This window comes from Bufo bufo, chromosome 6 (assembly GCF_905171765.1).
Source record: "Bufo bufo chromosome 6, aBufBuf1.1, whole genome shotgun sequence".
NCBI lineage: Eukaryota > Metazoa > Chordata > Amphibia > Anura > Bufonidae > Bufo > Bufo bufo.
In genome coordinates this window covers 161,330,469-161,354,688 of record NC_053394.1, presented here as the reverse complement: position 1 = coordinate 161,354,688, position 24,220 = coordinate 161,330,469, and the positions used below count along the sequence as shown (strand labels likewise).

The 24,220-nt window shown below is 47.1% G+C and overlaps 2 protein-coding genes across 4 annotated transcripts in view; one reads left to right on the top strand and one right to left on the bottom strand.

The window, feature by feature from the left end:
- Positions 1–684: 684 nt before the first annotated feature.
- The window catches only part of LOC121004919 (glutathione S-transferase P 1-like), a 643,183-nt gene continuing 619,647 nt past the window's right edge, over positions 685–24,220 (bottom strand). The window contains exons 1-7 of one of the 3 annotated variants that reach the window (XM_040437348.1): positions 11,554–11,622; positions 7,657–7,692; positions 6,972–7,078; positions 2,175–2,262; positions 1,733–1,836; positions 1,552–1,659; positions 685–914 (exon numbers count right to left, since the gene is read on the bottom strand). In XM_040437348.1, coding sequence (XP_040293282.1) covers positions 726–914; positions 1,552–1,659; positions 1,733–1,836; positions 2,175–2,262; positions 6,972–7,078; positions 7,657–7,692; position 11,554 — 633 coding nt within the window. In that variant the 5' untranslated portion in view covers positions 11,555–11,622 and the 3' untranslated portion in view covers positions 685–725. Of the gene's footprint in view, positions 915–1,551; positions 1,660–1,732; positions 1,837–2,174; positions 2,263–6,971; positions 7,079–7,656; positions 7,693–11,553; positions 11,623–24,220 lie in introns of those variants that run through there. The other 2 variants (XM_040437349.1, XM_040437350.1) reach the window with 2 other exon arrangements.
- LOC121004918 (glutathione S-transferase P 1-like) lies at positions 11,647–22,578 on the top strand. The gene is made up of 7 exons (XM_040437347.1): positions 11,647–11,771; positions 15,862–15,897; positions 16,479–16,585; positions 20,860–20,947; positions 21,279–21,382; positions 21,456–21,563; positions 22,218–22,578. Coding segments are annotated over exons 1-7 (633 nt in total). The 5' UTR covers positions 11,647–11,770; the 3' UTR covers positions 22,407–22,578.

The following is a 24,220-nucleotide window of genomic DNA, read 5'->3' as shown; positions in this document are numbered from 1 at the left end:
GGACAGGCGCAGTCTCTACATTAGTATGTCGGCTGTCCCCACTCCACACACCATTATCCTTCCACTATACTCCTTGTGGAAAGTTGTTTTCTCTATGTCTTGGCGACCCTTAGACTGACCTACGTAGCACCGATAGGATCGCATAGCATTATATTGATTTATGATGTACTGTCTAACACTAACATAATGCTGTAGGTCAGGACGAGAGCCCTCAGACGCACACTGGAAGTTCAATGCACTGAACTCGCTCATGTGAAACCAGCCTAAGGGCCCATGCACATGTGTATTTTGTGGTCCAAAACAAAACCACATCCGCGTTGGATCCGTATTTTTTGCAGATCCATTGTAAGAATGCCTGTCCTTGTCTGCAAAACGGACATGTTTTTTTGCAGAACGGAATGCACACAAGTCATTTCAGGTTCAGGTAAAAAGGTGTTTGACACCCGATCTAAATCCATTCAGGGAAAATTAAAAACATACATACCACCACCTTTCAAAATATTTTATTTTTCAACAATCCAGGAGAAACCAGTAATAACTATTCACAGCTTATATCTAGTAACCTACAGTTACATGGATTGTAAAACTATCAGAGGTGCCAATAAAATTCTCTTTAGGACACATGAGGGAGAGTGGCAGTAGGCACATCTACGTACATTACTAGAGTCTGACTTTACGGTTTTATTGTAGTCTGGATTCATAACCTTTTCCACTTTCCTCAATGCTCACTGCTTGCCATTGCCATTGATTGGTCTCTTCTTGTGGGCATCACTGGAGAGATATGCTTCAAGCTTGGGACGGCTACTAATGCGTTTGACATAGGCACAGAGGAGTGGGAAGCCTGAAAGGCAGTCTGGTGCCAGAACAAGATGGTTGTGCAGAAGATCCACCAGGTTGTAATCGGCAAAGGAAATCTACAAAGCAATAGGGAAATAATGCAGTTAGATATCACAACTTTAGGAGTCAACGACTTAATGGGTATTCCGGCCCAACCAGTTGCTCCGTTCATTTCAGGAGGGTACAGGCCCCCCCACCCCCCTGCATTTCTTAATTGTTCAAGTCACCCTGAATTCATGGTCAGTTCGCAGAAAGGTCTATGAAGAGGGGAACCAGTATGGAGAACATAATACAAGTACTGAGCAGATTTACTGTCAGCTGGACTATTAAACAATGAATGGCCCTGATAAGTGACATCTAAATTTCTCCTCCTCACTTGTACTATGGGTTTATACAAAGTTGTTTATAATCCAAGGTACACGTCAATGCGTTTCCATGGTAACAGACTACAAACAATCATCCTGCTGTCATACAGTTTTCCATGTGTCCCTTACTTGCTGCTAAAGTACTGGAGCAACAAAGTTGGTTGTGAAGGTGTGCACAGCTTTTAGATCTTTATGAACACGAGTATTCCTATGTGGACTTTCCATTTCTTGCAGGCTCTCTAACAGCAGCCTGTGTCAGTGACAGAATTACTTTTTTTAAAATCAATTTTCAGATCAATAGCCTGTCAATTCAATAGTCCTAGTATAACTAAAGCAAATCAATACTCACATGAGCTCCTACCACAAACCCCTTCCCCTCATTATTAGAGGCAAGCAGACATTCAAAGTGACCAAGGTCAGTGGGCAGAGCCTTAACGTAATCATCTTTTCCATTCTCCTAAACAAAAAAGGAAACATGAATCTTCTGAAGAGGAAGACATTTCTCTGTCAGACTTCTGGATGTCACTCACATAGTTCTGATAGATCATCTTCAAATACTTAAGCCGAAGATCCTCCACTCCGTCATTAACCATGTCTATGAGGCTTGCCTCACGAGGATTTTTCCCATACAGATCTACAACCCAATCATAGTTCAGAATTAGTAAATATATGCAGAGGGATCCACATGCTCAATACATGAAAGAATAAAAGAAGCTCCGACACCTGAGTTGCTCCTGATCCCCCAGTCGTGTGGATTAAAACATCTGGCAACGGGGTGGGGGGAAACAGCCAATAGCAGGCCATGACGGGGACTAGCCTCCCTAGAGTCACCAGGAGATGCAGCTGTGCGGGGGATCAGGAGCGGCGCAGGTGCTGGGGAGGTGGGCAAGTATAATCTATACGAGGGGCCTGGGCATGGGGGAGGGGGCAGCAATATGTTAGACTTTGTATAACCCCTTTAAGTTGTAATACCATGATTCCTGGCAAGAAGGCGCAACATGGCATTGGACTGATACAGAGTGAAGTCTCCATCTTTAAATCCTGGAAGTTGGCCATACACCTACAAGGAGAAAAGACAAGGAACTGTAAGATAGACAGCACTGAATGTGTTAACTACAGCAAAATTCCTGGCATCGATGGGATCTGATTGATGCAGAAGACAAAAAAAAAAAAAACCTGTGTAAAGAGTACTGGTCAGGTCCCCACATCCACAGTGATGAAGCGCTCCTTCCATGCATACAATCAATAGGGATGAACGTAGGGAAAATAGAGGAAACATGGGTACTGGAAGTGGAGCATCTAGGGCAGGGGACAGGAACCTTTGGCACGCCAGCTGTTGTGAAACTACAACTCCCAGCATGCTCCAATCATTTCTATGAGAGTTCTGAGAAGAGTAGAGGAAGCATGCATGCTGGGAGTTGTAGTTCCACAACAGCTGGAGTCTCCCTACTCCTGGTTTATAGTATAAGGACAGGAAGGAACACAGGAGAGGTGAGAATTGATGACCAAACCTAATGATAAGCAGGGTGTTCTAGTGGTGATAAATAAGGGCCTTAGACTAAGAACATAATATATTTATTAACATTTAAAAAAATTTACATAAAATTACTCAAATATTAACCACATTCTGGAACGTCCTTTCAGAGATGGCAGCTGCCGAGCGGGTGGCCTGCTGTCAGTGACAGCAGGACACCCCAGAGAGCAGGCAGGGACCATTCCTGTAGGTCCCTGCCTTCTAGATCACTGTATACACAGCACTCAACGAGTCCTGTCCAGGCCCGGTGGTGATGTGACTGCCAGGGGAGTGCAGGAGCTGACGGGTCTTCCACAGATCACGATCAGCCCTGCACTGAGGCCATGACGAACTTGGTCTATAGGGCAGGCAAATACCCGGTGGAACACCTTACCTTCCTTATGGTGGGGGTGATCAATGCATGGAACCAGTTTGTGGTGGTGAGGGGACAAAAAACACAAAACGTATGGTCCCCAGTTTTGCCCCTATGGAGAAACCCTCAACTCCCAGAATTGGCTTCTCTCTCAGACTGAGTTCTGGCTGCAGAGGGGGATTAAATACCTCACCCAATTGTATGATGAGGGGGTTTTTAAGACTCAGCTCTACAGGCCAAATACAATATACCACGCTCATCCCTCTTTAGGTTTTTCCAACTGAGGCATGTATGCGAGTCTCAATTTGGGGTGGGCCCTTTGCGGCTGGAATATGGGGAGAAAGAGAAAATTGCCAGGCGAGTAGAACATGGTAAAATGGTCTCTGCCTTCTATGGGACACTAATATCCTATCAACCTTCGCCTATAACTAAAGCTTTCGTCAAATGGAAAGAGGATATCACGAATTTAGACCTGCGGCAGGAGAGGGAATTAGCCTCTACATGGAGATCGGTGATTTGTGCGCGGGATCAGCCGATTCAGGCTAAGTGGATACACCGTATATTTGACTCCTATGCGTCTAGCTCGCATATACAAACTCAGATATCTGTACCAGATGTGGCATTGGCAAGGGAACGTTCATGCACATGATTTGGGAATGTCCAGTTATTGCAGACTTTTGGGAAGACGTGCACAGTTCTCAATTCCAGACTGGGTCTCCCAGCAGTTATATCCCCAGAAGTTAGTCTACTGGGCCTTGTCAACGACATTATTCCTACCAGATACACTACAATCCTTTATAGGTTACTACTATTCTATGCTAGGAAGTCCATCCTGCTAAATTGGAAGCCTCCAAAGAGTCCCTCCTTATCCCACTGGACTCCACTCATCAATGCAACTTTACCCATGTACAAATTGACCTTTGAAGCTAGGGGTACACCAGACAGGTTTGAAAAGATTTGGGGCCTCTGGTTGAGTGCCAACTCTGTATCGGAATAACTCAGACACAACTCTGGTGTCTGCAGGTTGCTGCCCGAGTGAATGCGGTGTGAATGTCTGACAGTCTTCGATAGCGACCAATTATATCCAGGACAACTAGGATTAAGAGTTAAAGGTTTCAACATCTTAATGCTACATAAAGCCTTCTCCTGACTGTCAGTTAAGGTAGATGAAAGTAATTGTCCTTTTTATTCTGTTTTGAATGTTATTGTTTTGTTGTTGTTGTAAACTTGGGGGGGGGGGGGGGGTTATACTGAACTCCAGGTGGCAGCCCTACAATCTGCTCTATAGAAGCGGAGGCCCTCTTCCCAGGAAGTAGAGACTGATCTAGTAGAGTGAGCCCTGAACCCTGATGGCAGAACAGCTCCCTTGGATGAGTTTCTGCCAAGTAAATAGCTTGCCTTATCCATCTAGCAATAGTCTGGGAAGATGCAGCAGAGCCCTTCTTAGCACCCTGAAAGGAAATCAACCAACGGAAGAAGGACCTCCAGGGCTGTGTGACCTGCAGATATTGAATTCAACATCTCCTCACATCTAAACAATGGAACTCCGATTTTTTCTCTTTTTAGAGAAGCACAGAAGGAGGGAAGAACTATCTCTTGGGAAGGGTGAAAAGAGGAAGACACCTTTGGCAAAAGGAGGATCAGGAGAAATAACCACCCTAGCCAAGATTTTTAAGTAAGGCTGGTCAATGGAAAGAGCAGCAATCTCACTAAGGCCACTTTCACACGGGCGGGTTTTCAGCACGGGTGCAATGCCTGAGGTGAACGCATTGCACCCCACTGAATCCGGACCCATTCACTTCAATGGGGCTGTTCAGATGAGCGGTGATATTCACGCATCACTTGTGCATTGCGTGAAAATCGCAGCATGCTCTATATTCTGCGTTTTAGGCAATGCAGGCCCCATAGAAATGAATGGGTCTGCATGAAAAATCACAAGCAAGTGCGGTGTGATTTTCACGCATGGTTGCTAGGAGATAGGGATGAAAGCAACTCGGACCCCATTAAAGTGTATACACTATTATTTTCCCTTATAACATGGTTATAAAGGGAAAATAGCATTCTAATACAGAATGCTTACTAAAATGTGGATTGAGGGGGATTAAAAAAAAATAAACTCCCCTCATCCAATTGATCGCACAGCCGGCATAGACTTCTTGCTTCTTTCAGGACCTGCAAAAGGACCTATCTTCATTTAGCAGGACCTGCTCTTATGTGAAAGGTCCTGAAAGAAGCAATAAGACTATGCCAGCTGCACGATCAATTGGATGAGGGGAGCTAATTTTTATTTTTTTTAACCCCCCTCAATCCACATTTTAGTAAGCATTCTGTATTAGAATGCTATTATTTTCCCTTTATAACCATGTTATAAGGGACTGCAAACAATAACCGACAGCAATTGCGTGCCTACTCGCGCAGTTTTCCCCCGCAATGCACACGCAACGCATCCGTAGCAAATCTGGGATGCCCGTGTGAAAGAGGCCCAACTCTTCTAGCAGAGGTCATCGCTAGGAGAAAAGCCAGCTTTAGGGAGAGCATCTTAGGGGAAATGCTGTCTATTGGCGCAAAAGGATCTGACATCAGGGCTGAAAGAACCAAGTTTAAATCCCAAGGAGGGATCCTATGTCTGCAAACTGGGGATAACTTAGAAACTGCAGTGATGAATCCTTAGGACAGGAAACAGAACTGGAGGTGGAGAGGGTGGTCCCTCTTAAAGGGTTTCTGTCACCTGAAAAATGGTATTAAGCTGGCTGACATTAGCGATGTGCTAATGTCAGCTGAACATACCTATACATACCTATATTAGAGCCATCTCACTGCCTGAAGCCATTGAGATTTTTTATAATATGCTAATTAGCCTCTAGGAGCGAGGGGGGGGGGGGGGCATTGCACCTGCTCCTAGAGGCTGTTTGCCCACCTCTTTTCACACCCGTCTCTTGATTGACAGGGCCAATAGATACTCACACCAGGATGATCCTCCATTTCCTGCAACACTAGTGCTTTACTCAGCAGTCTGAGGTGTCAGTACTCAAGATACTTGCATTAACCCTTGCTGCACAGTTACTTTACCTCCAAGGAGGTCACCCCCTGGTCCATCACTGGTTCTGTACACCCTTCCAGCATACAGTCACCACACATCAAGTTTGCAGACTAGACCCTCATGCCACCTGTAGGTACAGTAGACTCCTGGTTGCCACTAGCTGTTATGGTGACATCCTTGTCATCAACCATGAACTCTAGGAGCACACATGAGCAGTCCCCTCATCTGAATTAAAGGCATTCTGTCACCACTAGTGAGCGTATACAACTGCTCATATGGCACTGTAGGTCTCCTTGAGGGCATTCTAACCAGAACTGTAGAGGCAATCTAAATTTATTTGTGCCCCTCAAAAAACGATTTCATAAATATGGCAATGAGCTTGTAAAAGAGTCCAAGGGGCAGAACTTATCGCTCATGGAGCCCGGCCGCACCCATTCTTAGAGAGCCCTGCTCCTTCCCTCATCTGCTATTCTTGATGTGCGGACATCACCCTGCCGCAGCAGTAAAAAAAAAAATAATCTCGCGCATGCGCATCATCTAGTGCGTTTGCCTGTGCGCGCTGAATAACTCAATAACTGATCTGTGCAGTTTTTGCAGTTGTGTGTATGGAGCGATCTGCAAAATAAGGGCCTAATAGGGGATCTGAACCTGCGCTCCTCTAATCACTCATTCTGTTACTGTAAATCTGACAGGCAGTCTATTAGGGTGAGAGGAAACACTGAATGCAGCAGTATACCAGAGCTGGCATCCACAAGTGATGGAGCGGGCACAGACCCCGATCCCACGCCATCACCTGATCTACATTTTACCATTATACTTTGCCCATGAGGGGTTTCATCTTACCGCAGCTTTCTTCAGATCCCCCTTCTGCCAGTCATCAGAAGTTACGACTTCCTCCTTCCATTGAGCTCCCTGGTCAGCCATGAGCATTCGCATAGCTTCACAACGACCTGACAAGGAAATCAAAGAGAAATAACTCACCCCAAACCCCTGCAGACCACAATGCAGTTCTCCCCCAAACGTTACAGAAATGAAAATCCAGTCATCTTCTATTATAGCCTCTTCCTTACAGCAGCCCGATATTCTGACTAGGGCCAAGCTGCAGTACCAGACACACGCGTTTGGATGTCGCTCTGAGGACTTCTGCCCCTTTCACACCAGTGGATGCCGCGCGGGTAATCTGCTGCGTGGAAGACCGCCAAGCCCCGCTCCGGACAGCAGAGACACGGAGCAGTAACATGATTGATAATGCTCCGTGTCTGACCTTTTTACTACAGAATCACGGTGACAACTTTATCTTACCGTCATTCTGTAGTAAAAAGATCAGAGGGGCACGGAGCATTATCAATCATGTTACTGCTCCGTGTCTGCTGTCCAGTGCGGGGCTTGGCGGTCTTTCACACAGCGGATTACCCGCACGGCATCCGCTCGTGAGAAACAGCCCTTGTAGGTGCAGCTGACCGTAGTAGACCATCAATGTAAAAATGCTTTAAATGGTTTGGTTCTAAGAAAGAAAACCTCTACTTACCTCTGACATTAAAATAAATGATGGTGTATTCAGGCACTAAAGAGCGAGAAGAGAGACAGGCGGTATTAATTGGTGGTAATGCTACATGACTTCTGTATATGCCGGTTGTTACAAGTTATCCCTAAGGGGTCATGCACACAGCCGTTGTAGTTTTTGTGGTCCGCAAAACACCGATACCGGCCGTGTGTGTTCTGCATTTTGCAAAACGCAACATCCAGCCCATAATATAATTTGTCTGTTTTATGGACAAGGATAGGACATGTTCTATCTTTTTAGGATGCCACACTCGTACGTGGCAGTGCCGATGGCTGACTGAGGGAGTCCCCTTCCTCTGAAACCACTTAGACGCTGTGGTTGCCATCAACTAGCATCTAAAAGGGTTAAACTGCCGGGATCAGCGCTTCCACCATTCGGGCGGGACTCCCGCTCTCCACTGTCCAGGAGACCCATGCAGCACTTACATCTTAAAGGGTTTCTACCACCACATTTTGACCTAATTAGCTGTCAGACACTAGCGATCTGCTAGTGTCTGCTCTACCTAACCATGCTATTGTAATTCCTTTCTGTGCAGCGGTTACCCTAAAAAACGTAGTTTTATTGCTATGCTAATGAGCCTCTAGGTGCTATGGGGGCGTCTTTTCAGCACCTAGAGGCTCCGTCCACTCACTATTTCCGCCGCCCAGCGCGCTCCAGCCCGCTCCTCTAGATTGACAGACTACTTCTCTGCATCTCGGCCGAATTCTCGCGCCTGCGCCGTGTGCTTCTGTATTCGGCACAGGCACAGTGAAGATGCCGACACAGGGAGACGATCACTGCGCCTGCGCCGAATACAGAAGCACACGGCGCAGGTGCGAGAATTCGGCCAAGATGCAGAGAAGTAGTCTGTCAATCTAGAGGAGCGGGCTGGAGCGCGCTGGGCGGCGGAAATAGTGAGTGGACGGAGCCTCTAGGTGCTGAAAAGACGCCCCCATAGCACCTAGAGGCTCATTAGCATAACAATAAAACTACGTTTTTTAGGGTAACCGCTGCACAGAAAGGAATTACAATAGCATGGTTAGGTAGAGCAGACACTAGCAGATCGCTAGTGTCTGACAGCTAATTAGGTAAAAAATGTGGTGGTAGAAACCCTTTAATGACCGCTGTAAAAAGGCGTATGGGCGGTAAGGCAGTTTCCTAATGTTTTTTGCACCCTTGGCAGTTCTGAAATGGCAGCTTTCACTGGGTTTAACGTTTTCCCATAATAAAACATATGACTTTCATAAGCAAGTCTGGCAGCTGTCTAAAGTTAACTACTTCACTGCCAAAGTGCTGATACTGCAGGGAGCAGGTGTGTAGGAGAAGTAGCCAAGATGGAGAACAGCCATTGTGAGTAAGACATCCATGGAGAACAGCGTGCGGCGATTTGCCAGAAGCTCCGTTACCCCCCCTGCACAGACCATGAGCAAAAGCGTGAGCGCCATCTAGTGGCTGCTGACATGTAGCTTCCTTGTCGGATGCACTGTACAAGCAAGTACTGGGGGACTTTAGGAGTACAACTGGAAACCATCTGACTTCTATTGAATGGAATTTAACCCCTTAAAGGGGTTGCCTAAAAATCTTGGACAACCCCTATATTAACCCCTTACTCCAGCACCATTCTCTGTGCCACTTCTCTGGTACTCCCACTGCATGTCACCAAGTACCAGGATGTGCCTGGATCCAGTCACTGTCCTCAGCTGTAGACCACCAAGGACAATGATTGGCCAGACGGTCAGGTACAGCAGCAAAGCGCGCTGAAGTAATGGGTGAGACATATTGTTTTTAGGTCATGCCTGCTGATGTTAGGAGCGTACATCCCAGCACCACACAGCAGGAGACCAGAAGACCCCCGTTACATCACAGTATTAGGCCCCTGCACACAGCCGTATCCAGAGGCATCCTGCCTTCTCCCCTACGTCCCACCATATGCCTATTTTCCCACAAAACTGACAATCGGACGTTCTATTTTTTGCAGGCCATGGAATGGACATTGTTGAGGACAGTGCGCCGTCCCCATTGAAATAAATAGTTCTGCATCCGATTGTCAAAAAAATATGGACCTAAACAGGTCTGCTGCCCATATATATCGCGATATATTGTTTTCTATATTGGGGGGGTGTTTAAATGTTTTTTTTTACTTTATTTAATCACCATTCGCCTCCTTAAGGGCTAGAACCCTTGTCATATTCACCCTAATAGAGCTCTATTAGGGTGAATAGGACTTTACACTCTCCCTGCTGCCCTGTGCTTTGTGCACACAACAGCAGGGAGCTGACCATGGCAGCCAGCCTCTCATGTGCCTCCCAGCCTCTCCCTCTTATCAGCCCCCTCTGGTAACTCAAACCCCCCTTCCCTCCCCAGTATTAATAATTGGTGGCAATGACCACAGGGTCGTCCCCCCCCTTCCCCATCATTGGTGGCAGTGGGCAGTTCCGATCGGAGTCCCAGCAGTGTAATGCTGGAGATCCGATCGGTTACCATGGCAGCCAGGAGTCACGCTACTGAAGTCCTGGCTGCGATGGTATGTTAGTGAGCAGCATTATACTCACGTGCGCCGTGGCCGCTCCTTCTCATAGGTCTGTACGGCGCATTGCTAATGCTATAAGCATTAGCAATGCGCCGCACAGACAGAAGGAGCGACCGGCGGCCACGGCGCACGTGAGTATAATGCTGCTCACTAACATACCATGGCAGCCAGGACTTCAGTAGCGTGACTACTGGCTGCCATGGTAACCAATTGGATCCCCAGCATTACACTGCTGGGACTCCGATCGGAACTGCCCACTGCCACCAATGATAGGGAGGGGGGGGGGGGGACCCTGTGGGATATGGCCGGCACATTCATTGGTGGCGCAGTGGCCACAGTCCCTCCCCTCTTCCTCCTACTCTGTTCTCATTGGTGGTCAGCAGCAGCCGCGCACAGTGGGGAGGGAGGGACTCCCCCTTCTCCACTGTGCCGGCTCAGGAGAACATGGTGCGCGCCGAGAGCGCGATCATATCGCGGTACAGTGATATAGGCAATATGCACAAAATCCATATCATAGCACAAATGTATATCGCATATCGCCTACCCCTACTGTCCGCATCCGCTGCTCCGTTCCGTGGTCCGCAAAAAATAAATAAAAATTGTATATAACCGGTCCTATTCTTATCCGTTTTGCAGACAAGAATAGGAAGTTATATTAATGGCTGTCCGTGCCATTCGACAAATTGTGGAACGCACAGACGCCATCCGTGTTTTGCAGACCGCAAAACACACAACGGTCGTGTGCATGTAACCTAAGGAAGCTCCACATAAAACTACAAATAAAGCCGTCATATAGCCCCAGCCATTGGCCTAGCAGGGCTGAGTGAGCGCAGGGGTCTCATACTACACAGCCATATGGGGGATATATTCTCCCGAGGAAGCATTTTCCCTCCTATGGTTCCCATTGTGAATGGCAGGGCACAGTAGCACTGACAGATCTATAGGCACAGCCGCCTCTGGACTGCCCCACCATGACACATGCCTGGAGCACAGCGCCCCCTCTAGGTTACATCTGTGTAATGGAGGGCTGGGATCCCAGCACAAGTGGCTGCTATAGGCGTCACACCCACTTAAAGGGGAACTCCTGCAGTGGTAAAACAAACTCCAGGAGCTGATGCCGGTGACCACTGTATACACAGCTCATCCTGTACAGCAATGCAAAGTCACCCATGGAAAACGGGACGCAGAAAACTACAGCACTTATCCTTAGTTTCTAGTCCATAAAAGTGTAGGAGTCTACAGCAGACATCTTCCATTACAGATTCCACTTCCCTCTGATAAGCCGTAAACACCCAGACTCAGCGATAAGAGCCCGCGCCCTATCGTGCAATGCAAGCGCTGAGGCGTCTTACTGTTGTCTTGCGGTGAAATCCTCAGGCACAGGAGTCAGGCTGCAGTGAGAGGAGCCGAGCCTGAGGCTGCCGCCGTGACTGACAGGAGCCGCCGCGCAGGCGCAGTCTGCCTCCGCCTTCAGCTCCGCCCCCTCCGCCGCCTATAAAGCCTCCGCCTCACCTGGCTGCAGTTCTCCGGCTGTGACTCCTGTGCCTGAGGATTTCACCGCAAGACAACAGTAAGACGCCTCAGGGCTTGCATTGCACGATAGGGCGCGGGCTCTTATCGCTGAGTCTGGGTGTTTACGGCTTATCAGAGGGAAGTGAAAGATGTCTGCTGTAGACTCCCTACACTTTTATGGACTAGAAACTAAGGCTAAGTGCTGTAGTTTTCTGCGTCCCGTTTTCCATGGGTGACTTTGCATTGCTGTACAGGATGAGCTGTGTATACAGTGGTCACCGGCATCAGCTCCTGGAGTTTGTTTTACCACTGCAGGAGTTCCCCTTTAAGTGGGTGTGACGCCTATAGCAGCCACTTGTGCTGGGATCCCAGCCCTCCATTACACAGATGTAACCTAGAGGGGGCGCTGTGCTCCAGGCATGTGTCATGGTGGGCAGTCCAGAGGGGGCTGTGCCTATAGACCTGTCAGTGCTACTGTGCCCTGCCATTCACAATGGGAACCATAGGAGGGAAAATGCTTCCTCGGGAGAATATATCCACCATATGGCTGTGTAGTATGAGACCCCTGCGCTCACTCAGCCCTGCTAGGCCAATGGCTGGGGCTATATGACGGCTTTATTTGCAGTTTTATGTGGTGCTTCCTTAGGTTACATGCACATGACCGTTGTGTGTTTTGCGGTTCGCAAAACACGGATGGCGTCTGTGCATTCCACAATTTGTCGAATGGCACGGACAGCCATTAATATAACTTCCTATTGTTGGCAAAACGGATAAGAATAGGACCGGTTATATACAATTTTTATTTATTTTATGCGGACAGTAGGGGTAGGCGATATACATTTGTGCCACGATATGGATTTTGTGCATATTGCCTATATCGCTGGACCGTGATATGATCGCGCTCTCGGCGCGCACCATGTTCTCCTCCCTCCCCACTGTGCGCAGCTGCTGACCACCAATTAGAATAGAGGAAGAGGGGAGGGACTGTGGCCACTGCGCAACCAATGAATGTGCCGGCCATATCCCACAGGGCCCCCCCCCCCCCCTCCCTATCATTGGTGGCAGTAGGCAGTTCCGATCGGAGTCCCAGCAGTGTAATGCTGGGGATCTGATCGGTTACCATGGCAGCCAGGAGTCACGCTACTGAAGTCCTGGCTGCCATGGTATGTTAGTGAGCAGCATTATACTCGCGTGCGCTGTGGCCGCCGGTCGCTCCTTCTGTCTGTGCGGCGCATTGCTAATGCTTATAGCATTAGCAATGCGCCGTACAGACCTATGAGAAGGAGCGGCCACGGCGCACGTGAGTATAATGCTGCTCACTAACATACCATCGCAGCCACGACTTCAGTAGCGTGACTCCTGGCTGCCATGGTAACCGATCGGACTCTGATCGGAACTGCCCACTGCCACCAATGATGGGGGGAGGGGTGGACCCCTGTGGTCATTGCCACCAATTATTAATACTGGGGAGGGGGGGTTTGAGTTACCAGAGGGGGCTGATAAGGGGGAGAGGCTGGGGGGCACATGAGAGGCTGGGGGGCACATGAGAGGCTGGGGGGCACATGAGAGGCTGGCTGCCATGGTCAGCTCCCTGCTGTTGTGTGCACAAAGCACAGGGCAGCAGGGAGAGTGTAAAGTCCTATTCACCCTAATAGAGCTCTATTAGGGTGAATATGACAAGGGTTCTAGCCCTTAAGGAGGCTAATAGTGAATAGTGATTAAATAAAAAGTAAAAAAAAAGTTTAAACACCCCCCCCCTATAGAAAACAATATATCGCATATTGCACATGCTTAAAATTATATTGCAATATGGATTTTAGGCCATATCACCCACTCCTAGCGGACAGCACACGCAGTGCTGTCAGCATCTTTTGCTGCCCCATTGAAGTGAATTGTTCTGCATCCAAGCCGCAAAAACTGCTGCTCGCTGCGGACAAAAACGGTTGTGTGCATGAGGCCTTAGGAATGCTTTGAGGAGCATGCAGCTCTGTGCCCTCCTATGGACTGTAGTTGGCACTGGAAAGTTGGACGACAGTCTCTGGGCAGCAGACCTGTTTAGGTCCTCATTTTTTTGGGCAATCAGATGCAGAACTATTTATTTTAATGGGGACGGCGCACTGTCCTCAACAATGTCCATTCCATGGCCTGCAAAAAATAGAACGTCCGATTGTCAGTTTTGCGGGAAAATAGGCATATGGTGGGACGTAGGGGAGAAGGCAGGATGCCTCTGGATACGGCTGTGTGCATGGGGCCTAATACTGTGATGTAACGGGGGTCTTCTGGTCTCCTGCTGTGTGGTGCTGGGATGTACGCTCCTAACATCAGCAGGCATGACCTAAAAACCATATGTCTCACCCATTACTTCAGCGCACTTTGCTGCTGTACCTGACCGTCTGGCCAATCATTGTCCTTGGTGGTCTACAGCTGAGGACAGTGACTGGATCCAGGCACATCCTGGTACTCGGTGACATGCAGTGGGAGTACCAGAGAAGTGGCACAGAGAATGGTGCTGGAGTAAGGGGTTAATATAATTTTTTTTATTTTTTTTTAAAGACCTTGTAGGGGTTGTCTGAGATTTTTAGGCAACCCCTTTAAGGGGTTAAATTGCGTTCAATAGAAGTCATACGGTTTCCAGTTGTACTCCTAAAGTCCCCCAGTACTTGCTTGTACAGTGCATCCGACAAGGAAGCTACATGTCAGCTGCCACTAGATGGCGCTCACGCTTTTGCTCATGGTCTGTGCAGAGGGAAGGGGGGGGGGGGGGGGGGGGGTAACGGAGCTTCTGGCAAATCGCCGCACGCTGTTCTTCATGGATGTCTCCCTCACAATGGCGGTTCTCCATCTTGGCTGCTTCTCCTACACACCTGCTCCCTGCAGTATCAGCGCTTTGGCAGTGAAGTGGTTAACTTTAGACAGCTGCCAGACTTGCTTATGAAAGTCATGTTTTATTATGGGAAAACGTTAAACCCAGTGAAAGCTGGCATTTCAGAACTGCCAAGGGTGCAAAAAACATTAGGAAACTGCCTTACCGCCGATACGCCTTTTTACAGCGGTCATTAAAGGGTTTCTACCACCACATTTTGACCTAATTAGCTGTCAGACACTAGCGATCTGCTAGTGTCTGCTCTACCTAACCATGCTATTGTAATTCCTTTCTGTGCAGCGGTTACCCTAAAAAACGTAGTTTTATTGCTATGCTAATGAGCCTCTAGGTGCTATGGGGGCGTCTTTTCAGCACCTAGAGGCTCCGTCCACTCACTATTTCCGCCGCCCAGCCCGCTCCTCTAGATTGACAGACTACTTCTCTGCATCTCGGCTGAATTCTCGCACCTGTGCCGCGTGCTTCTGTATTCGGTGCAGGCGCAGTGATCGTCTCCCTGTGTCGGCATCTTCACTGTGCCTGCGCCGAATACAGAAGCACACGGCGCAGGCGCGAGAATTGGGCTGAGATGCAGAGAAGTAGTCTGTCAATCTAGAGGAGCGGGGCGGGCTGGAGCGCGCTGGGAGGAGGAAATAGTGAGTGGACGGAGCCTCTAGGTGCTGAAAAGACGCCCCCATAGCACCTAGAGGCTCATTAGCATAGCAATAAAACTACGTTTTTTAGGGTAACCGCTGCACAGAAAGGAATTACAATAGCATGGTTAGGTAGAGCAGACACTAGCAGATCGCTAGTGTCTGACAGCTAATTAGGTCAAAATGTGGTGGTAGAAACCCTTTAAGATGTAAGTGCTGCATGGGTCTCCTGGACAGTGGAGAGCGGGAGTCCCGCCCGAATGGTGGAAGCGCTGATCCCGGCAGTTTAACCCTTTAGATGTTAGTTGATGGCAACCACAGCGTCTAAGTGGTTTCAGAGGAAGGGGACTCCCTCAGTCAGCCATCGGCACTGCCACGTACGAGTGTGGCATCCTAAAAAAAAAGATAGAACATGTCCTATCCTTGTCCATAAAACAGACAAATTATATTATGGGCTGGATGTTGCGTTTTGCAAAATGCAGAACACACACGGCCGGTATCCGTGTTTTGCGGACCACAAACTACAACGGCTGTGTGCATGACCCCTTAGGGATAACTTGTAACAACCGGCATATACAGAAGTCATGTAGCATTACCACCAATTAATACCGCCTGTCTCTCTTCTCGCTCTTTAGTGCCTGAATACACCATCATTTATTTTAATGTCAGAGGTAAGTAGAGGTTTTCCTTCTTAGAACCAAACCATTTAAAGCATTTTTACATTGATGGTCTACTACGGTCAGCTGCACCTACAAGGGCTGTTTCTCACGAGCGGATGCCGTGCGGGTAATCCGCTGTGTGAAAGACCGCCAAGCCCCGCACTGGACAGCAGACACGGAGCAGTAACATGATTGATAATGCTCCGTGCCCCTCTGATCTTTTTACTACAGAATCACGGTAAGATAAAGTTGTCACCGTGATTCTGTAGTAAAAAAGGTCAGACACGGAGCATTATCAATCATGTTACTGCTCCGTGTCTCTGCTGTCGGGAGCGGGGCTTGGCGGTCTTCCACGCAGCAGATTACCCGCGCGGCATCCACTGGTGTGAAAGGGGCAGAATTCCTCACAGAGCGACATCCAAACGCGTGTGTCTGGTACTGCAGCTTGGCCCTAGTCAGAATATCGGGCTGCTGTAAGGAAGAGGCTATAATAGAAGATGACTGGATTTTCATTTCTGTAACGTTTGGGGGAGAACTGCATTGTGGTCTGCAGGGGTTTGGGGTGAGTTATTTCTCTTTGATTTCCTTGTCAGGTCGTTGTGAAGCTATGCGAATGCTCATGGCTGACCAGGGAGCTCAATGGAAGGAGGAAGTCGTAACGTCTGATGACTGGCAGAAGGGGGATCTGAAGAAAGCTGCGGTAAGATGAAACCCCTTATGGGCAAAGTATGATGGTAAAATGTAGATCAGGTGATGGCGTGGGATCGGGGTCTGTGCCCGCTCCATCACTTGTGGATGCCAGCTCTGGTATACTGCTGCATTCAGTGTTTCCTCTCACCCTAATAGACTGCCTGTCAGATTTACAGTAACAGAATGAGTGATTAGAGGAGCGCAGGTTCAGATCCCCTATTAGGCCCTTATTTTGCAGATCGCTCCATACACACAACTGCAAAAACTGCACAGATCAGTTATTGAGTTATTCAGCGCGCACAGGCAAACGCACTAGATGATGCGCATGCGCGAGATTATTTTATTTTTTTACTGCTGCGGCAGGGTGATGTCCGCACATCAAGAATAGCAGATGAGGGAAGGAGCAGGGCTCTCTAAGAATGGGTGCGGCCGGGCTCCATGAGCGATAAGTTCCGCCCCTTGGACTCTTTTACAAGCTCATTGCCATATTTATGAAATCGTTTTTTGAGGTGCACAAATAAATTTAGATTGCCTCTACTGTTCTGGTTAGAATGCCCTCAAGGAGACCTACAGTGCCATATGAGCAGTTGTATATGCTCACTAGTGGTGACAGAATGCCTTTAATTCAGATGAGGGGACTGCTCATGTGTGCTCCTAGAGTTCATGGTTGATGACAAGGATGTCACCATAACAGCTAGTGGCAACCAGGAGTCTACTGTACCTACAGGTGGCATGAGGGTCTAGTCTGCAAACTTGATGTGTGGTGACTGTATGCTGGAAGGGTGTACAGAACCAGTGATGGACCAGGGGGTGACCTCCTTGGAGGTAAAGTAACTGTGCAGCAGGGGTTAATGCAAGTATCTTGAGTACTGACATCTCAGACTGCTGAGTAAAGCACTAGTGTTGCGGAAAATGGAGGATCATCCTGGCGTGAGTATCTATTGGCCCTGTCAATCAAGAGAAGGACTTGAAAAGAGGTGGGCAAACAGCCTCTAGGAGCAGGTGCAATGCCCCCCCCCCTCGCTCCTAGAGGCTAATTAGCATATTATAAAAAATCTCAATGGCTTCAGGCAGTGAGATGGCTCTAATATAGGTATGTATAGGTATGTTCAGTTGACATTAGCACATCGCTAATGTCAGCCAGCTTAATACCATTTTTCAGGTGACAGAAACCCTTTAAAAGAGGGACCACCCTCTCCACCTCCAGTTCTGTTTCCTGTCCTAAGGATTCATCACTGCAGTTTCTAAGTTATCCCCAGTTTGCAGACATAGGATCTCTCCTTGGGATTTAAACTTGGTTCTTTCAGCCCTGATGTCAGGTCCTTTTGCGCCAATAGACAGCATTTCCCCTAAGATGCTCTCCCTAAAGCTGGCTTTTCTCCTAGCGATGACCTCTGCTAGAAGAGTTGGGCCTCTTTCACACGGGCATCCCAGATTTGCTACGGATGCGTTGTGTGCATTGCAGGGAAAACCGTGCGAGTAGGCACGCAATTGCTGTCGGTTATTGTTTGCAGTCCCTTATAACATGGTTATAAAGGGAAAATAATAGCATTCTAATACAGAATGCTTACTAAAATGTGGATTGAGGGGGGTTGAAAAAATAAAAATGAACTCCCCTCATCCAATTGATCGCGCAGCTGGCATAGTCTTCTTGCTTCTTTCAGGACCTGCAAAAGGACCTCTCTTCATTTAGCAGGACCTGCGCTTATGTCAAAGGTCCTGAAAGAAGCAAGAAGACTATGCCGGCTGTGCGATCAATTGGATGAGGGGAGTTCATTTTTATTTTTTTAACCCCCCTCAATCCACATTTTAGTAAGCATTCTGTATTAGAATGCTATTATTTTCACTTTATAACCATGTTATAAGGGAAAATTATAGTGTATACACTTTAATGGGGTCCGAGTTGCTTTCATCCCTATTATCTCCTAGCAACCATGCATGAAAATCGCACCGCATCAGCACTTGCTTGTGATTTTTCATGCAGACCCATTCATTTCTATGGGGCCTGCATTGCGTGAAACGCAGAATATAGAGCATGCTGCGATTTTCACACAATGCACAAGTGATGCGTGAATATCACCGCTTATCTGAACAGCCCCATTGAAGTGAATGGGTCCGGATTCAGTGGGGTGCAATGCGTTCACCTCAGGCATTGCACCCGTGCTGAAAACTCGCCCGTGTGAAAGTGGCCTTAGTGAGATTGCTGCTCTTTCCATTGACCAGCCTTACTTAAAAATCTTGGCTAGGGTGGTTATTTCTCCTGATCCTTCTTTTGCCAAAGGTGTCTTCCTCTTTTCACCGTTCCCAAGAGATAGTTCTTCCCTCCTTCTGTGCTTCTCTAAAAAGAGAAAAAAAATCGGAGTTCCATTGTTTAGATGTGAGGAGATGTTGAATTCAATATCTGCAGGTCACACAGCCCTGGAGGTCCTTCTCCCGTTTGTTGATTTCCTTTCAGGGTGCTAAGCGCTCTGCTGCATCTTCCCAGACTATTGCTAGATGGATAAGGCAAGCTATTTACTTAGCATAAACTCATCCAAGGGAGCTGTTCTGCCATCAGGGTTCAGGGCTCGCTCTACTAGATCAGTCTCTACTTCCTGGGAAGAGGGCCCCCGCTTCTATAGAGCAGATTGTAGGGCTGCCACCTGGAGTTCAGTATATCCCCCCAAGTTTACAACAAAACAATAACATTCAAAACAGAATAAAAAGGACAATTACTTTCATCTACCATCTGCCGGGAGACCCAGTCTGGAATTGAGATATCTGTGCGCGTCTTCCCAAAAGTCTGCAATAACTGGACATTCCCAAATCATGTGCATTAACGTTCCCTTGCCAATGCCACATCTGGTACAGATATCTGAGTTTGTATATGCGAGCTAGACGCACAGGAGTCAAATATACTCTGTATCCACTTAGCCTGAATCGGCTGATCCCGCGCACAAATCACCGATCTCCATGTAGAGGCTAATTCCCTCTCCTGCCGCAGGTCTAAATTTGTGATATCCTCTTTCCATTTGATGAAAGCTTTAGTTATAGGCGAAGGTTGATAGGATATTGGTGTCCCATAGAAGGCAGAGACCATTTTACCATGTTCTACTCGCCTGGCAATTTTCTCTATCTCCCCATATTCGAGCTGCAAAGGGCCCACCCCAAATTGAGACTCGCATACATGCCTCAGTTGGAAAAACCTAAAGAGGGATGAGCGTGGTATATTGTATTCGGCCTGTAGAGCTGAGTCTTAAAAACCCCCTCATCATACAATTGGGTGAGGTATTTAATCCCCCTCTGCAGCCAGAACTCAGTCTGAGAGAGAAGCCAATTCTGGGAGTTTAGGGTTTCTCCATAGGGGCAAAACTGGGGACCATACGTTTTTTGTGTTTTTTGTCCCTTCACCACCACAAACTGGTTCCATGCATTGATCACCCCCACCATAAGGAAGGTAAGGTGTTCCACCGGGTATTTGCCTGCCCTATAGACCAAGTTCGTCATGGCCTCAGTGCAGGGCTGATCGTGATCTGTGGAAGACCCGTCAGCTCCTCCACTCCCCTGGCAGTCACATCACCACCGGGCCTGGACAGGACTCGTTGAGTGCTGTGTATACAGCGATCTAGTAGGCAGGGACCTACAGGAATGGTCCCTGCCTGCTCTCTGGGGTGTCCTGTCACTGACAGCAGGCCACCCGCTCGGCAGCTGCCATCTCTGAAAGGACGTTCCAGAATGTGGTTAATATTTGAGTAATTTTATGTAAAAAAAAATTAAATGTTAATAAATATATTATGTTCTTAGTCTAAGGCCCTTATTTATCACCACTAGAACACCCTGCTTATCATTAGGTTTGGTCATCAATTCTCACCTCTCCTGTGTTCCTTCCTGTCCTTATACTATAAACCAGGAGTAGGGAGACTCCAGCTGTTGTGGAACTACAACTCCCAGCATGCATGCTTCCTCTACTCTTCTCAGAACTCTCATAGAAATGATTGGAGCATGCTGGGAGTTGTAGTTTCTCAACAGCTGGCGTGCCGAAGGTTCCTGTCCCCTGCCCTAGATGCTCCACTTCCAGTACCCATGTTTCCTCTATTTTCCCTACGTTCATCCCTATTGATTGTATGCATGGAAGGAGCGCTTCATCACTGTGGATGTGGGGACCTGACCAGTACTCTTTACACAGGTTTTTTTTTTGTTGTCTTCTGCATCAATCAGATCCCATCGATGCCAGGAATTTTGCTGTAGTTAACACATTCAGTGCTGTCAAACTATCTTACAGTTCCTTGTCTTTTCTCCTTGTAGGTGTATGGCCAACTTCCAGGATTTAAAGATGGAGACTTCACTCTGTATCAGTCCAATGCCATGTTGCGCCTTCTTGCCAGGAATCATGGTATTACAACTTAAAGGGGTTATACAAAGTCCAACATATTGCTGCCCCCTCCCCCATGCCTTTCATATAGATTATACTTGCCCACCTCCCCAGCACCTGCACCGCTCCTGATCCCCCGCACAGCTGCATCTCCTGGTGACTCTAGGGAGGCTAGTCCCCGTCATGGCCTGCTATTGGCTGTTTCCCACCCCCTATTGCCAGATGTTTTAATCCACACGACTGGGGGATCAGGAGCAACTCAGGTGTCAGAGCTTCTTTTGTTCTTTCATGTATTGAGCATGTGGATCCCTTTGCATATATTTACTCATTCAGAACTATGATTGGGTTGTAGATCTGTATGGGAAAAATCCTCGTGAGGCAAGCCTCATAGACATGGTTAATGACGGAGTGGAAGATCTTCGGCATAAGTATTTGAAGATGATCTATCAGAACTATGTGAGTGACACCCAGAAGTCTGACAGAGAAATGTCTTCCTCTTCAGAAGATTCATGTTTCCTTTTTTGTTTAGGAGAATGGAAAAGATGATTACGTTAAGGCTCTGCCCACTGACCTTGGTCACTTTGAATGTCTGCTTGCCTCTAATAATGAGGGGAAGGGGTTTGTGGTAGGAGCTCATGTGAGTATTGATTTGCTTTAGTTATACTAGGACTATTTAATTGACAGGCCATTGATCTGAAAATTGATTTATAAAAAGGAATTCTGTCACTGACACAGGCTGCTGTTAGAGAGCCTGCAAGAAATGGAAAGTCCACATAGGAATACTCGTGTTCATAAAGATCTAAAAGCTGTGCACACCTTCACAACCAACTTTGTTGCTCCAGTACTTTAGCAGCAAGTAAGGGACACATGGAAAACTGTATGACAGCAGGATGATTGTTTGTAGTCTGTTACCATGGAAACGCATTGACTTGTACCTTGGCTTATAAACAACTTTGTATAAATCCATAGTACAAGTGAGGAGGAGAAATTTGTTAGAGATAGAGAAATGCCTCCTTCACTTATCAGGGCCATTCATTGTTTAATAGTCCAGCTGACAGTAAATCTGCTCAGTACTTGTATTATGTTCTCCATACTGGTTCCCCTCTTCATAGACCTTTCTGCGAACTGACCATGAATTCAGGGTGACTTGAACAATTAAGAAATGCAGGGGGGTGGGGGGCCTGTACCCTCCTGAAATGAACGGAGCAACTGGTTGGGCCGGAATACCCATTAAGTCGTTGACTCCTAAAGTTGTGATATCTAACTGCATTATTTCCCTATTGCTTTGTAGATTTCCTTTGCCGATTACAACCTGGTGGATCTTCTGCACAACCATCTTGTTCTGGCACCAGACTGCCTTTCAGGCTTCCCACTCCTCTGTGCCTATGTCAAATGCATTAGTAGCCGTCCCAAGCTTGAAGCATATCTCTCCAGTGATGCCCACAAGAAGAGACCAATCAATGGCAATGGCAAGCAGTGAGCATTGAGGAAAGTGGAAAAGGTTATGAATCCAGACTACAATACAACCGTAAAGTCAGAATCTAGTAATGTACGTAGATGTGCCTACTGCCACTCTCCCTCATGTGTCCTAAAGAGAATTTTATTGGCACCTCTGATAGTTTTACAATCCATGTAACTGTAGGTTGTTACTAGATATAAGCTGTGAATAGTTATTACTGATTTCTCCTGGATTGAGAAATAAAATATTTTGAAAGGTGGTGGTATGTATGTTTTTTAATTTAACCTGAATGGATTTAGATCGGGTGTCAAACGCTGTTTTGTTTTACCAAGGGCCATATCGGCAGTATGGTTGCCTACAATGGGTTGTTAGAGTGTTAGTATTCAGCTACAGGGTGATCTTGGTTGCAGTGTAGCAGTACTCATGTAGAAATGGGGCCACAACACGACTCGCACGTTTGCTACATCTGCAATCAGGTTTAGAATTTTCGAAGCAATTTTTTAAATTCAACTTTTTTAACCTCTTGCAGACACAGGGCGTACCTGTACGCCCTGATGCCCCGGTACTTGAGGACACAGGGCGTAAAGGTAGGTCCTGTGTATTTCCAATCACCGGTGGGCGGTGATCGGAACTGGGTCCCTCCTGAAATCAATCAGCAGGCACCCTGGGTCAATGCCAAGGGGGGTCCTGTGACCCCCCCCCCCCCCCCCCCCCCCCCCGTATCAGCGATCGCTGCGGACTAACCTCTTCTATGCCGCTGACCGCGGCATAGAAGGAATTTGTGTTTGAGTGAGCCCAACGAGTCCCCGTGCTGCTGTGGCGGGGACTAGATGTCTCAGAAGGCAGCTTGATGCCGTGCAGAGGCTGCCCAATGCCTTGCACAGCATTGGGAACTGCCTTCTACGGAAGCCAAGGAGATCCAGCCTCAGGCTGGGTCTCCTAGGCAACCTGTTAGTTTATGATTCAGTGTTATACACTAACGGGCAATGCATTACAATACAGATGTATTGTAATGCATTGCAGAGGGGATCAGACCACCAAAAGTGAACATCAGAAATTAAGTAAAGAAAAAAAAGTGAAAAAAAGTGTTTTTAATAAAATGAATATAGTAATAAAATTAAGAAAAAAAGTAAAAACGCACCTTTCCTTTTATTTTATAATAAAAAACAAAGAAAAAATCCCACACATTAGGTATCGACGCGTCCGTGATGACCGGCTCTATAAATATATGACATGATCCACCCTGTCAGATAAATACCGTAAAAAAAAGGAATTTGTCACCTTACATCACAAAGTGCAACACCAAGTGATCAAAAAGGCGTATGGTACTATTTTGGGGGGCAATCTAACCGTCACCTCATCCCACAAAAAATTAGCCCCTACCTAAGACAGTCGCCCAAAAAATAAAAAAACTATGTCTCAGAATATGGAGACACTAAAACATCATTTTTTTGTTTAAAAAATGCTGGTATTGTGTAAAACTTAAGTAAATAAAAAAAAGTATATATTAGGCATTGCCGCGTCCGTAAGAACTTGCTCTAAAAAAATATCACATGATCTAACCCCTGAGGTGAACACTAATTTTTTAAAAATAAATATGGTGTAAAAAAAGCCATTTTGTCACCTTACATCACAAAAAGTGTAATAGCAAGCGATCAAAGTCATATGCATCCCGAAATAGTGCCAATCAAACCATAATCTCATCCTGAAAAAAATGAGCCCCTACACGAGTCTCCCAAAAAATAAATAAAACTATGGCTTTCAGAATGGGGAGACACTAAAGAATCATTTCTTTTTTTAAATGCTTTGCTATGTAAAACTGAAACAAATAACCA